At 39.1% G+C, this 15,561-nt stretch overlaps 1 protein-coding gene and 1 long non-coding RNA gene across 2 annotated transcripts in view; one reads left to right on the top strand and one right to left on the bottom strand.

Moving 5' to 3' along the window:
* The window catches only part of NDUFA4L2 (NDUFA4 mitochondrial complex associated like 2), a 143,175-nt gene extending 133,111 nt beyond the window's left edge, over positions 1-10,064 (top strand). Inside the window, exon 4 of the mRNA XM_044083622.1 lies at positions 9,394-10,064. Within this exon, the coding sequence (XP_043939557.1) occupies positions 9,394-9,450 (57 nt within the window). The 3' untranslated portion in view covers positions 9,451-10,064. The remainder of the gene's footprint in view (positions 1-9,393) is intronic.
* The window catches only part of LOC122811642, a 304,142-nt gene that overhangs the window by 64,370 nt on the left and 224,211 nt on the right, over positions 1-15,561 (bottom strand). The window lies entirely within an intron of this gene.

Genomic DNA, 15,561 nt, shown 5'->3' with positions numbered 1-15,561 from the left:
TTTTTGTTTTTTTTATTCCTGGGGAAATGCTATTCAGAAGTGAAGAGACACAGTTTTAGTGGCACACCAGGCTGTGATTTTTTTATGTCTATTGTCATGCAAAGCTGATGAAATAGCTGAATCTACCCAAGCTGGAAATGTGAGACTGCAGCCCACTGAAGGAGGGAAGATGGGAGGAGTAACTTGGCCAGGAATTGAAACTTGCAAAACTGCTACTTGTGAAAAGTCTTTTTTATCTCAGTAATTTGTTGACAGTTTTGCAAGTTTCTTTTAGAGAATGTGTAGTACATCAATAGGAACAACATTTGTGAAATTCAGCACATACCAGTCAATGACACATGAGCCGCAGACTCTCAAACTTGGCAATTTATTTCAGGTGATCCATTCTAAGTGAATGGAAGTCTAGTCTGACAACAAATGGTAGGGCTATTTGTTCTCACAGATTTAGCTTTCCAAAGGAATCACAATGTCTGCCCCCATGAGGGCAGACAAGAGTAAAAAAATAAAATTAGGAATGAGTACTTATTTTGCTGCAGGTAGCTTTAGGAGGTGCAGTAAATCATGGCAAGATAAAAAAAATATATGTTTTTTCATTGTTTGCCCGTAGTGGTCCTTTAAACAGCTTACAAACTGTGATTATTCAATAAAAGTACTTCCCGGTGTATAAATGAGCCAAGAGCCATTCATTTGTACAGAATTTATAAATGCACTAAAAACAAGACAAGCTGATTAAAAAGCCCTCCAGCCAATAAAACTACATGCAGAAATCTCAAGAGTTTGTCCAACCTAAACAGGCCAGGCAACCTGTCAGTGCGCTAGATGAAAAATCCAGTGACCTCTTGATGTAAAAACAAGTGCTTGCTAGAGTATAAAAATACACTACTCTGTCCAATAGCTAGCTAGATAATGAATTCAGAGCAAATAAATTGGTAGAACAGACAATGATGAGGCAAATGCACTTTTTCAATATAAGCACAAGGAAAGGCAAATAAATACAGCAGTGCAGAAAGGGAGGGGCATCTTAAAATCACTAGGTTTAAAAAGCAGAGCAACAAACAGGAGGAGGGTAGGAAAACTAGCATTGATCACCAGTAGTTCTTCACTTTATGCAGGCTTGAAATCTTTTTGGAAAGGACAAAGGGACATAAATTCAATGTGTATTTAAGTATCACTCAATTGACAATTTAACCAATGAAAAAACACATGAAATGTGCAGTCTAGATAATTTAAGTGTCTACCTGCCTACCTCTAACATAGAACAAAAACACCAGGTCAAGCATATTTCTTGCAACAGAAAACAAAATCTCCTTTTAGTGTCTAAAAATTCATTTAATGTCCTACCTTTTGTGGATACAAATTTTTGGATACAAATTTTGGTTTTGCTCCTCTTATATTGTTTTTCAACCCATGGAAGGCTTTTAAAAATTTCTAATTATCCATTAGAATTATTTTAATTTCATCGCTATCTAAAGAATTCAATAATTTCATAGAACACTTCCAACTGATATCAGGAGGTAGCATAATGGTTAAGGTGTTTACCTCACAGACACAAGATACAGGATTTCATTCTCACCTTTGAGGAAATTGTTTAAGCTTAAAATGGACTGCAAAAGTAGCTAGCCTCATCCTAATTTATGGAATTTGGGGGTTGGTATAATGGTTAAAGTGTTTGCCTCACAGACACAAGGACACAGGGTTTGATTCTCGCATATGAAAGGGAAATTGTTTAGGCTTAAAATGGCCCACAGTGGCAGCTAGCCTAGTAACTACCTATGAACACATTTTATTAATACTCTTTTCAGCTCTCATAATACTTGCTCTGCCATGTACAAATAAATATGTTTTATATTTGTGTTCGTGTTTCACTATCAAAGAAATGCCAATGTCATTCATTTGTTCAAGATATCCTCTCATAAGAAATTTAGACTTTAAAATAAAAATTAAAGCTACAGAAAATACAAAAGTGTGTAGCTGGAGAATATGGTAAAAATGAGTCTATGAAAATGCCATGAGAAGGACAACAAAGTTCATCTTCCCGACCAAGGTAACCATGCAATAGAGGTGGCAAGATAATGTGTAAGGAAATGCAATGCAAGGGACAAGGAAAGCTGTTCTTCATATACATCTGGGTAGAAAAGGAGGACTCTGCAAAACACTGCATAATAAAAAAAGGTATTGAAATGCTGGGTATCAGACAATTATTATGTATACACAAAGTATTGATGTATACACAAAGTACTGACTTTTTTGGGTGTCACAGTGCCCCGCAAAGTAGTTATATCCACTTCATTGACAGTCTATGCCTCAGTGATCTGATTGTGATAAAATAATGTCCACTGTAATATATTTCAACTTTGTTTAACACTTAGCCACAGTAAAGTATTTCAGCTTACTTCACACAAATCATATTAGTCCTATTAGTCCTATAAGTGAAAATAATGTGGAAAAAAAGTGACATCAGGTCATATCCCACAGGCAGCCCCTGTGTCCAGCAATTATAGTTACTTTATTGCCTGTGTACATTTCAGATGGCCAACTAAAATAAGTTAAAGGCTGTATGATTTTATAGCTGCTGTAAATTAATCCATCATGAGTCTTGCAAATATGTCTACTGCCCATAACTGATTGCCTGCCAGGATTTACAAAAAAAAAAAAAAAAAGAAAAAAATATGCTATAGTCAGTTACAACCTCTACAGCTCTTTCCACAAAACAGCTATCACATCTACTTACTGTTGAAATGTTGTTGGCTTTCTTCTTCATCTTGCCATTCCATGATCTAGACAATGAATCCGGTAGGTCATGGGTGGTGTGCAGCAGTAAGCCTATAAATTGAGAGGTCATGTGTAAGCACCTTCCCATGGACCATCATGGTTCTAAAGGCTTTGAACAGGAGCACTGTTGACCATTTATTTATTTTTGATTTATCTCAAAGTAAAGAAATGCTGCTACATCTCTTTAATAAAAAAGAAGAAAGAAAAATATTGGAAAAGCACCCCTAGCCAAATGGCACCCTAGACAGCAGTTAAGTTTATCTAGTGGTAGGGCCAGCCCTAATTAGATGTCTGCTATAATCAAAAAAATAAAACACACCAATCCACACCTAACAGTGAGATATACAGAATTTTAACTGATAGCTGAGCAGTTTCATCCAATAATAAATTTGGACTTCTTCAGGACAAACACACTGGTTTCCAAAGATACCTTATTTAAAGGTAGCTGTTTGCTGTATGTATGGCAGTAACAGTAACATATAAAGTGGCGTTTGAGAAATATGTTGGGTGGTAAAGGACAGCAGCAAAATACTGTAATCTTATCTCAAAAGTTGTTCTGCATGAGTGGACACAGAAGCAGAGGCAGTCACTGAGAACTCTGTTTCGGTGGTGATGCTATCTTGTCTTTTTGTGGCTTGAACACTGATGTACCCAACAGCATAAATAGCTCTTGGAAGAAGTCTAGTTGTGGTGGGGAATGGCCAGAAAATGCATGGATCTTGTCTTCATACTGCAAAATGTTATGTATCAGACTAAATTACTTACCTTGGGTAATGTACAGGCATTGCTAATTCACAGTGTCTGTAAGGGTTTTCATAACAGTACCCATTTCTTTTTTCCTTATCAGTAGAAAAGGAGGACTCCTAAATGATTGTGTAAACACACAAGCATATAACCAACGGTGTCATGCCGATCCTTGTTTCAGTGTGAATCTGTGAGACAGAACCACTTCTCCACTGTTTACTACCACCTACCTTTCCTTGAGTCATCTCAGCAGCACTTCCACCAAAGAGGTGACTTTCCTGGTTCCTTGGCCAGCAGTCCCATTCCCATAAAACTGGTACAGACTATTTGTAGGCTGTGTTGGAGACAGTATGCCTACTGGCTGCTGCTTCACATTTGGTCAAACTACTACAGATTGGGTATGTAAACTACTTTGAAGATATAGAAACATTACATAAACAAGACTTCTTTCATAGATTTGCTTATCCATTTTCTAAATGGACCTAATATATTGAGCTAAGGAAGTGTTTTTTGGTTTGGTTTATGCTGGTTTGCAGGTGTTACCTGTCCAGAAGTAGCCAATATCTAGTGGTACGGACTGAGCATTTCATGGACTTCTCTCTCCGGTAGTAGCTTATGCTTCAGGAACAAACTTGTTTCCTTGCATTGGATTCCGACAATACCTAAAATGGGAGTCTGTGGATAATCACTCCTGGAGTTCCTCAAACATACCAAGCAACTCCTATTCATTAAAAACTACTGCATCCTAAATGATTGTGTAAACACACAAGCATATAACCAACTGTTTCATCTGTACCACTAGGGGTGCAGGTAGAGACATTGGAAATACATTGACTGGTCACCACTTTTCCTATGAAGTGCTGTACTATCAGGATAGGACCATTAACTAGTGTAGTATGAAATTTGCATGACGTTTGAGTAGACAAGGAAACAAAGCCACTTAAGAAATGCATAGAAGTTATGTTTTAGTGATGTGAGTTAAGCAGATTACTGTATATAATCACCTCTAAATAAAAGGGAAATATATGTCAAGTACAATGTATTGTAACTGTAGTTAAAAGCTTTGAAGCAGCACTTGGATCTGAACTCCTACTGAGAGGTGTGCTTTATTAAAGTTGTTGTTGTAGCCCTGTGAAATAAGAGTAGATGGATACAAGTGCCACTGGGTGTTATAATTCTGTCTTCACTGAAAAACAATGCTGGATTATAGGCCTCAAGGGCCTGCAGATGAAAATTCTAAGGTTCATAGGTAGGTACTAGGCTATCTGCCTGAGGGCATTTATAAGCCTAGCCAGAGTGTGTCGGCTTTCGCCACCCCATTGATTAACTGATCCTCTGTCAAGCAGAGCCAATGAAGTGATCCCAGGGGTGTATTTTCTTTTACCCTTCCACTCGTCAATGTTTCTCTTGAAGAGTGTTAGTGAGGGGCTCTCTGCCTGATGTAATTTGGAATTTTGTTCCAAAGCATGGGGAGTCTCTGTGACAGGAATCTATCCCTCCAGCATGTTCTATTTATTGTTGTGGTGAGGTTTAGCTCACTAGAGCACGTGGCTCGCAGTGACTTGGATTTCTTTAGGTGGAGCATGTCCATCAGTTCTGAGTTGGACATGGCTTTGTAAGTCAGGCAGAGATCACCTCTGAGTACAGCCAGAGTTTTTTCAGTCGGTCTGCATGGGACATATGTTTGAGGCCAGTAATCCTCTTGGTGAAGTACTTTTGTGGTCTTTCCAGCTGTTGGAAGTGTCATGTGAGGTACATCCCAAATGCGGCATTGTACTCGATGATGGGTCTAATGAGTGATGAGTAGAGGGGCACTATAACCTCTATTTCTAGATGTGAACCCTTTAGTAATTAGATGGGCCACATAGGATTTCCTAACTACTTTGGCAATATGATTTTCAAAGGAGAGATTACTAACTACCTGAGTCCCCAGATCTCTTATTACCTCTTCTGTATTAAGGGGGCTGCCACCTATGTGGTAATTCGTGGGTATTTCTTTTTCCCCAAACGGAATGACTATGCATTTTTTGGCATTTAGCTTGAGGCCATGACTTTGACACCAGGTGTCCATCTCAGTAAGGCCCTTTTGGAGGATGTCCGTGTCAGCCAGAGAGTCAATTATGGCTCCCAGTTTGCAGTCATCAGCGAACTCGGTTAGCCATAGTCCTCCTGTGTTTGCCTGTACTTCTGAGAAGTATATGCCAAACAGTAGGGGTCCCAGGACCAAGCCTTGTGGGACACCACTTGTGACTGGTTTAGAGTCGGACCTGGAGCCCGCTATTCTTACTGTGTGAGTTCTGTCTAAGCCAGTTGGCAACCCATCTCATGACGTAGAGGTTTATGTTCAGGCTGGTGAGTTTTTCTGTAATACCAGAGTGGGGAATGGTGTTGAAAGCCTTGGCAAGGTCAAGGTAGGCTGTGTGAAGCACCTTTCCCTCATCTATGGCCTTGGTGACTGTCTTGAAGTCAACCAGGTTTAGTAGGCATGATCTGCCCTTAACAAAGCCGAACTGGGTCAGGTCAAGTGTCTGAAGGTTCGCAATGTCTTCATAGCCTTGCAGACCAGGCTAGTCAGGCTTATGGGGCAATAGTTACCAGGGTCAGTTGTGGCCCCTCATTTATGGAGAGGAATAACTGCTGCCATGTGCCATTCTATGGGCACATAGCCTGTGGAGAGGCTGAGGTTGAACAGCGTGTTTAGGTGGGGGGTTAGTTCATTCTGTAGTTCATGCAAGATACAGCCTGGGACACCATCTGATCCCATTGACGCTGTGTATTTGGCTTTTGAAAGGGCTGTTTTCACCTGTGCATCTGTGATTTTTTGAACACTACACTTTTCCGGTATTGTTGTAGGCCCTTTTGGAGGTGAGAGGGGGGGGGTGAAGTTTGCACTGAATCTATCTGCCAGGATGTTGGCAATATCAGTAGGTTCAGTATATTTTGTGCTATTTTGCACTAGTTCAGTGCATATCTGCGAGTTGCCACTTAGATTCTTAACATAGCTAAAGAAGGCTTTGTGGTTATCTTTTGAATCCTTGACTATTTTTCTTTCGAAGTTAGCCTTGGATGATTTCATGAGGGACCTTAGTTTCTTACTGATACTGATCAGGGATGCCTTTCCTTCTTGGGATTTGCTTTTTTTCTGAACTAGTTTCCTTCTCCTATTGTATAGCCTGTTTATGGCAGGGGTCCACCAAACTGGTTTCCTTCTCTTAGAGAAGTGAGTCTTGGTTTTGCTAGGGATGGCACAATCCATGCATCCTTGTAGGTGCTCAGAGTGCATTTGTAAAGTTTTCTGCATCTTGGGCAGCATTATCCTTTAGCGTGGGGGCTGTAAAACGTACCACCTCTGTCTTAAGTAAGGTGAAGTTTGCTTTAGAAAAGTTTTTTTACTGTGGTTTCCTTAGTTGGGGGTGGTGGTGGGGTGTGGACATACAGACTGATTAGTTTAAGGTCTAATCTAACCACTGACAGGTTGACCTCCGGTGTGGAACACCTGTCACCCATGTTGGTGATAACCAGGTCCAATACGTTTTCACCTCTGGTAGGGGAGTTTACCAGCTGATCCAGGGCATTTTGAGTTGAATTCCAGGAAGCGCTGGGCCTGGGAGTTTGTACTAGAGTAGTTTTCCCAGTGAATGGTAGGGTAATTGAAATTGCCCAATATCAGGGTGTTCGGTAGGACCTTAATGTTTTCCAGTATCTCCAGAAAGGTGGAGCGGTGGTCCTGGGTCATGGAAGGTGATCTGTAGCAGGCTACAATTTGCATTGCAGATTTGCCTGATGTTAGTTGCACATGGATGATCTCAGAGGTATCATGCTGCGCCACTAACCTGGAGGTGTAGGTAGCCTTGATGAATATGGATACACCCCCTTCTTTTGTGTTTTGGTCCATGTTCTGTGGCCGAAACATGTGGTATGAGTTGTAGCCCGGTAGTCCTGGTGTGCTCTGAAGCCTTGAACCAGGTTTCAGTTACTGCACAGATGTCGACGTTCTCCATGCTGAGGAGTACTTCGAGCACGTGCATTTTGAGATTTAAACTCCTGGTGTTGAGTAGCATAACCCTCAGTTTTTTGTTAATTTTGCTGTTTACGGAGGTGGGTTTGACTTTTGAGCCTTGCCTAAAAAAGGCACTATGGGGGCAGCAAGAGCCTTAGCCAGTATTCGAAAGCCTAGGGGTGACAGGTGCAAGCCGTCTCATGCAAAGCAACGCGGCTTGTCGAGCATGTTGTCCCAGGTTGGCAGACACTGGATCCCCTTTGAATGACACCAGAAGCTTAGCCAATTGTTGAAATTGATAATTTTTTCTTTATACTGAGGTATCATTCTTGGTGAGAGCAGGATGCTACTCAGGGTCAGGGTCATACCAGCCTGGGCTACATGATCAGAGAGCTCTTCCATGTCTCTTTTCATTTAGTCCAGGGAGGTACATCTCAGGTCATTCACACCAACATGAACAATGACAGAGTCATATTTGTACTTGTTCTGGAGTGACCTGAGTGCTTGTGTTATGTGGCGGATTCTGGCTCCCGACAGGCAGCCAACAGTAACCTTCTGCTTGTCCAGCCTAGTGAGTGGGACATCAGTGTGCCTGACTAGAGTCACCTATTACTAGTGTGTTAGGTATGTTATTTCGCCTTAAGGGCTGTGATTCTGCAGCACACTGAATTGTGTTTTATGTGTTGTCTGGTTTGTGAGGGGAGGTGCAGGTTGTTTGGGTGTCTGCTTTGGAGGTCTCTGATGCTTTTGCAGGTTTTTATTTAGAGCCACTGAGTATGATTTTGTGTATTTATGTGTATTTTTTGCCAGTGCTGTTTTAGTAGGTCTGTGTGCGGCTGGAGGTGTGGTGCAAGTGTTAACCTTCTCCTCTTGACTGTCTGTTCCAGTCTTGGGTGAATGAAGCTTAGCTTCTAGTTTGGCTGTATAATTGCATCTCTCGCATATGTTAGTGTTTTGTGGTAGGAGGAGAGGGTTGTCTGTGTACATGAGGCAGTTGTAATATTGCCTCAGGATACCCAGATTCACCAGTTGAACTGGAGAGTACACCTGAAATTGCCCTTTGGTCATGCCTGAATAGTAGGGTGAGCTGCTTAGTCGCTTGGTTGGTGAGGGGTGAATAAAGAGCCTTACCCTAAGGGGGTCTTTTGGTTTGGTGTGATAAGTGTGTGACTTCAGATTAAGCAGAGTAGAAGCAGCAGGGTTTATTTCACACACGTGTGTGACTGGAGTTGCAGTTCCGTCAGCCCCCTTGTTAATCTAGGCCTGCTGAGAGATGGAGAATGTGAAATGCTCTTGATACCTGAAAAATATCACAGCAGCTGCTCTGACCTGAAACTCGTGACAAGTAAATCTGTCTTTCCTCATTGCATGTACTATGCAGCTGAGTCTCAATTTGCTACATTACTGTTTAGAAAGCTGTTAATTACGTAACTTGAATATTAAACATGTACAAGCAAAATATATAATTATGTCCTTCATCTACAAACTGAGCAAAGTGTGAAGAATTGTGTTCCTGAAAAATAATCCAGCAACTAAACTGACTGGAAAGTCATGAAAAGTAGAATTAAGAAAGCTGCTGTTTTCCTTCTTACATTTATTCTGGCAGAGCCTCGGCTTCCTACACTGTAGCTGTTTAAAAATATCTATTAATTGCAAATCGTGAATATCCAGCATGGACAGACGAATACTCAACTATTCAGCTTCTGATCTGACCCAAATAATTCATTTGCAGTCAACTTGCTAATGAGTTCTTATTGTGTCTGCTCACATATTGAATTTTTATATATGATATTTTCAGATGCCTTTTCTCATATCCTTCTGTTTATTTGCTGCAGAAAAAAACTCATTTACATTCCTGTTTTGTTGTTTCTTCCAAGTTCCTGGCCGTTTCTACGGACTACAAAAGCCTGAAGAAGGATCGTCCTGATTTCTAAGGTTGCCATAGAAGCACCCACTTCAGGAAGACGTTCATGTAGCTGCTTTTTACATGGAGCATAACCCATAATCAAATCTTATATAATATAGTATAAACTGAAGCATGGCGCACACTTTTCTAGGATATACTGATATGTTTTACAATGAAATGCTAAGTGCAATAGATAATAGTATATGCTGTATAGTGTATAGACAATGTGCTCAATATTAAAATGCTGCATTAAATTGAAAAAGAATATTTTTATTGTTAATACTCAAATGTAATAAATTGTGTGTTATATTTACTAGTGCTACATTTTTTCCTATACAAAGACTGAGATTTTGGCAGTGTGTGTAGCTAGAAAACCTAAAAGCATTGCTGGCACTCTTTTTAATTAGTCCTCTAATATTGAGGCTTCAAGCTTGTGTGAATCATTCTATGCTGTTTACCAATGCAGTTTTATTGTTTATCTCACTTTTCTTGAATGCTATTCAGAAGTCTTGTTTTTGTGGCTTATATCACTAGGTGGTATACAGCTGACTTTTACCTTTTATTGCATATTTGGGTTTTGCAAAACCTCTCTATATGCCCAACAAAAAATAAATAAATAGAAAATAAAAATTTGAAAAGAGACTATTTTCTCAGTGGTTTCCTTTCTATAAAACTCCTTAATATTAATTATGTCATGTCTATCATTGCTTGCTAAAGGGAATGAAATAAGTTGTATTGGTTCATTGGCACACACTTGGTGCTAGAGATAATGTGTAATACTGTTTTTTTCAAGTATGCATCTGACAGCTAAAATGTAATTTTCTTTTATAATGGATATCTAGAACCTGACCAGATCTGCTATAGGTAGCTATCCAAAACACTTTAGTTGGCATTATATGTAAAATAAAATAAAACTGAAATTCAGTGAACACATTAGTTGTGGCCTGACAAAAAATATTTTAAAGTGATGGTTATACTCCTGATTAAAACTGGAATGAGTGTTTGCGTCTCAGATTCATGCCTGAATAGTCATGACATTTTGAGTTAGTAAAGCTCTATGGCACAGAGAATGAAAGCCCTGACTATGACCTAAATTCAAAGAGCAGCTTGAGCTGGCTGGAGAAGAAGGGAGTGAGTGGCTGGCATCAGCTAGCCCATCCAAGGGGAGGGAGGATGGGTTCGTCAAGATGGCCATGAACTGTGACCACAGTATGGGGCTGGAAGCATACACACACAAGTGGAGAGTGTAGGAGGCCTCACAATGATACTGCTTGTCACTTAGCTACCAGAGGTGGGAGTTTGATATGTCAGAAAAGTTATAAACCACCTCTAAGTTTGCCCAGTATGGGGAATGAATGGGTTCAAAGCCCCTGTGGGAGGCATGATGGTCAACATACATGAAAACAAAATACATAACTGATATTCAGGTGGCTATTACAAGCAGTATAGTCTCAAAGTTAGCAACGTTCAGCTGGAGGCAGTGTGTGGTCTATTTTGCAGTCTAATTGGAAACAGGAATATGAAATAAATGGATGCAGTTCACTGAAGTTCTAGATTGCACTATTGTTCAATATAAGCACTACCACTACTGAACTGGTTCTAGCACTAACTTTTTTGCACACTCAGCAAATTGCTTGCATTATTTATGGTTCTCAGATACACCTGAATGATTTAAACAAGAAATTGGTTGTCACAGACAAGTGATTACTGCAGATTTTTTCTTTGCAGCAAATGTTTATCCATGGTCTGTTAAAGAAAAACTACATCCTCTCAATTTATGATTTTTATTTGCATCCCATGTTAACACACAACCCTTTTTGCATATTTTTTTTAATAAGAATGTAAAATTGATTCATAGGTTAACAGTGATTAATCATAAATAGGACTTCCTGTCATCAAGGGGCCTGAATAGCTGATGTATATAATAAGCATATTTTTATTTGCTTGTAACTATCCATCTGCTATAAGAACGTGCAGATGTTTTTGTTGCTAAAAAATGGGGTAGCCTGTTCCAGCGCCTTTGGTGCTTTCATCAATTGTCATTATCCATACTAGTCCCAACAGCTGTTCTCAGGGCCTCTGTATTTCTAGCAGTCGAAACCTTGCGCTCCATCCACATGGCAAAACATTTCATAAAATGGTTTTCATAGTTGACATAATAAAAGAATGTGAATTAAGATGCGTTTTCTGAAGTTTCAAGCTTCACATAATTTTGAAAATGCATGCTAACAAAATCCTATTATTCAAGCAACTTTCTAAGTTTGTAAGAGCAATATTTATAATGTGTCCCTATTTTTCGGCCCTTGTCCCCCCCCCCCAATTAGGTTAGGCTTTGTCTAGATTTCTTGCACTTAGAGGTTGAGAGGGGTGGGGTGAATAACTCGTGAAATTGGCTGTTTATGAAGTACAAAATCAATGAGCATTGTTTATTTATTAATTTTTCAAAAAGAAATCCTGCCGTTTCGCCTTTGGTTTTTGAAACATATCTTAAGGGCTATCGGAAGCCTAGATATAACAGTGTTAGGGATGAGCATTTTATCCAAAATAAGCAAAGGCAAAGTTAAAAAACAACTGCCTTGATGGGATCACAAAATCAATAGTTTGTATAACAAAAGAAAGAAACTCATGTCCAAAACTAAAGAGTGCAATGCACAGCCTGACGAAAACTCCCTCATCAAAACAAATAAAAAGCTGAGGGAAATAGTTAAATCTATCAAAGTAAAATATGAGGTTAAATTAGCCTCCCAGGGCAAACACAATCATGAGTTATTCTTTCGCTATGTCTGTAACCTCAAAGACAATACACATCAGTGTGCCAAAGTAATTGAAAATAGAGCTTCCTATACCAAGGCAGAGATATAACAAATCTACCAGGCAATAAATTTAGCTCCAGCTTTACCCTATTTTTCTCCCAAATACTTCTCAAGTAATACCCCCAAATACATTAGTTAATAGATCCCCATTGTTCTCTCTAAACCAAAAAAACAATGCATTTATGGGCCTAGATAATATGCCATTATGTCTCCTAAATTGACGAAACATGACATATTGGGCCCATTGGAATCATTATTTAACCACTGCCTCCAAACAGGCTTTGTGCCTAACAAATAGAGGACTGCAACATCCCTCTGCACAAGATGGGCCATATACAGACTCAGGAAACTATCAATCCATAAGTCTAAGTACTCATATGTAAAGAGTTATCATGGATATTATAATGACATTGAAAACCTTCCGACACTTGGACCAGGAAGGACTAGGAAATTCACCCCAGGGATCACTTCTGTGGCTCTGCCCGACAGTGGCACAGGAAAATAATTTTCTTGGATGGCGAAAGCCAGGGTACCTTTGGCTAGGCTTATATAGGCCCTAGGGTCAATAGCCTATTACCTACCTATAAACTTAATGTTTTTGTCCGTCCTTATGATATAGCAGCTCACAGCTGAGTCAGTATTTTCATCTTTACACCCTTCCACGGGAGACGGAGATGAAAGTGTTTCAGTCTGACCAGCACACACATATTGCATTCCCAGTGATGTACTGCGAGTTTTTGAGAACATTCACCTTTGTGGTCCATCACGTCATAGTTCTGTTTTTATTCATACTTTACAAAACAATGTTTTTGCATTTTTGTCATATGTTAACACCAGAGAGAGGGTACTGTCATACCAAATTGACAGTGACAGCTGTTCAGTTTTTGAGAGGTGTAGGAACTGCCCTGTTAGGGTCATGGTGGTATGGTACTCTGTTCATCATTCACATCCACTGGTTACAAAACATTACAAAAATAAAGCACATTACAGAGGTGCCTTTTGGCAACAGCTGGCCCCCGAGCCTCATTCATCAGCTATCATGGCAGAGAGGATTTGACCTAATCCAGAAAGCAAGTTTGTTTTTAAGTCACACTGACAACTTTGAATCAGATTTATAAATCACAAGTTCAAAATTCAAAATGTAAAACATACTGACAAAGAAGAATTAAAATCCTTATGGAGCCCTGTGTCGACGTTGCCACCATTCTCTGGCTGCCATTGTACTGTTTGCCCATTTAACTGGTGGATTACCTTTAACCACGAGGCTGTGTACAGAATTCCATTTATTTGAATTCTGGCATAGGCGTTATCCTTCTGCAGAGCTGTTGGCATTGGCCTGACTGTTCCTGATCACTGAAACAATTTCTGTAATTTATCATGTTTATTTTCTTTGGATTTTGATGGCACAAGGGCATCAGGGTGAAGTGAATAAGTAGTTTGCATTTTTATCAGTAAAGATTACATTTAACTGAGTGAGTGATATTAACTGTGTATGTTTATGTCTCAATCTCATACTGCTTTAGAGAGACAAATGCAAACAAATATTTAAGAATAATCATTTATACTTGAGCATTTTACTTGATTGTATCTATTCTGAACGATTGTATTACACTGCTGTCCTAAATATAATTTAACTTCATTACCTATGCTGACTCTTAAAATATTTTACCACCAAACCTTTAACCAGAGCTGCACATGATCACCTTCTGCAACATTTACTGCTGAACTGCCTGCCACATCTCACAACAGGCCTGAGCCACTGCATGCCATGTTTCCAGTGAATGTAGTGGTAATCTAACATTTACCACCATATAATACAAAAATGGATTGGCACTATTCTAAGTGTTAGTTACTTACAGTTATGGGCATTTATCTAATATCTAAAATAAACTCAGTATTTCTAAAATTCTATTATCTTCTTCTTACTTCATGCTTCAAATTAATAAACTACTAAGGTGCAAATAACTTCAGCTTCATTTAGCTTTCAGTCTGAAGTACTGCAAGAAACTTGCACAGAAACAATATCTGACACCATACAAGACCTATGTTTCTTGTCTATTCTGGCCATTATTTGTTTTAAATAAACTGCAGGTCCGAATCATCTGTTAGCTTAGTCTCACCATCACCCAAACCTTCAAAGACATTTATAAATATGATGTGTATTTTTGAATTCAGGCACTATCCTTGACCCTTTCACGTTATCACGAAGGCTATTAAAGTCATACTCCACTCTTTCTGTGAAGTAATGCTTCCTCATGTACCACACATTGAAAACCTAGTATTGTCAGAGTGTGTTTTCTAGTTCTCTGTCTTTTTTTTCCCCTTAATGTGGTACATCCTCTTCAAATATCTCCATATGTTTAGGGTTGCCAATTCCTTGACAGGACTGGACCCCATTCCTAAGTCAGGGTATGATTAAAGTTCATGAAGTCAGTATTGCTTCAGTCTTTGATGTTTGCCAAGAGTGTTAGAGTCAGCCCCAGAAAACAACACATAATTGCCTCCTTCCCCTCTTCATATGGAGTTCCCTGTATTAGCAACATATTTAAGTATGCTTGAAAATTATTTTTATTAGACCCGTAGTTCCTACTACTGTTGGAATTATCTGGGTGTCTACATTCCACATTCAGATTCCATCCCTATATTAACTCATTACATCCAACTGACACCTCCAAGTGCAGCTGTAGTTAACTCTTACTGACACTTCTAGGCATCAAATATTGCTTGTTCATATTTGCATCAATAATTCCAAAACACTGCTATGTACAAAGTCTTAAAAGATTTAATCTTAAAGTTTACACAATTGCAAACTCAACTGCATTAATATTTGACCTGTGTCTAGTGCAGGCAAATAGATACCAACTGTTGTTTTTATGATATTAATTTATATAGATATGATTTTCATATGTTTCTAAATATCTCAACAACCAAGTAACACAGACAGAACTTCTTAGCCTCATATGAAAGCTCTCAGCTAGATGAATAACATGCTGCTGACAGTATGTGTGTAACTTGAGTCTTTACTGAGATATTGTAAGTAGTTTACAAAATATTACAAATGTAATAGTTACTGTGGCTTATAAAACTTGGGTTTAAGACTGAGAACTTAAAGAATACTACCACTATAAATATAGTTTATGCTGAAAATGTTGCCATTTGCACTTCTTTCATAACCCCTATGGTTCCAAAAATGTGAACCTTTGTTTGAAATGTGAGGACATCATTTGGTTCTGTCAAAAAGCTTAGACTTCGCCCATTGGAAGTTACAGTGCAAACGTCTTGTGCTTCATGGGAGTGAATGAGTTAATACACACCATACCATACAT

The sequence above is a fragment of the Protopterus annectens genome, chromosome 9.part0 (assembly GCF_019279795.1).
Source record: "Protopterus annectens isolate FY-2018-M chromosome 9.part0, PAN1.0, whole genome shotgun sequence".
NCBI lineage: Eukaryota > Metazoa > Chordata > Ceratodontiformes > Protopteridae > Protopterus > Protopterus annectens.
The sequence above is the reverse complement of the archived record's forward strand: the minus strand, read 5'-3'. Positions and strand labels throughout refer to the sequence as shown.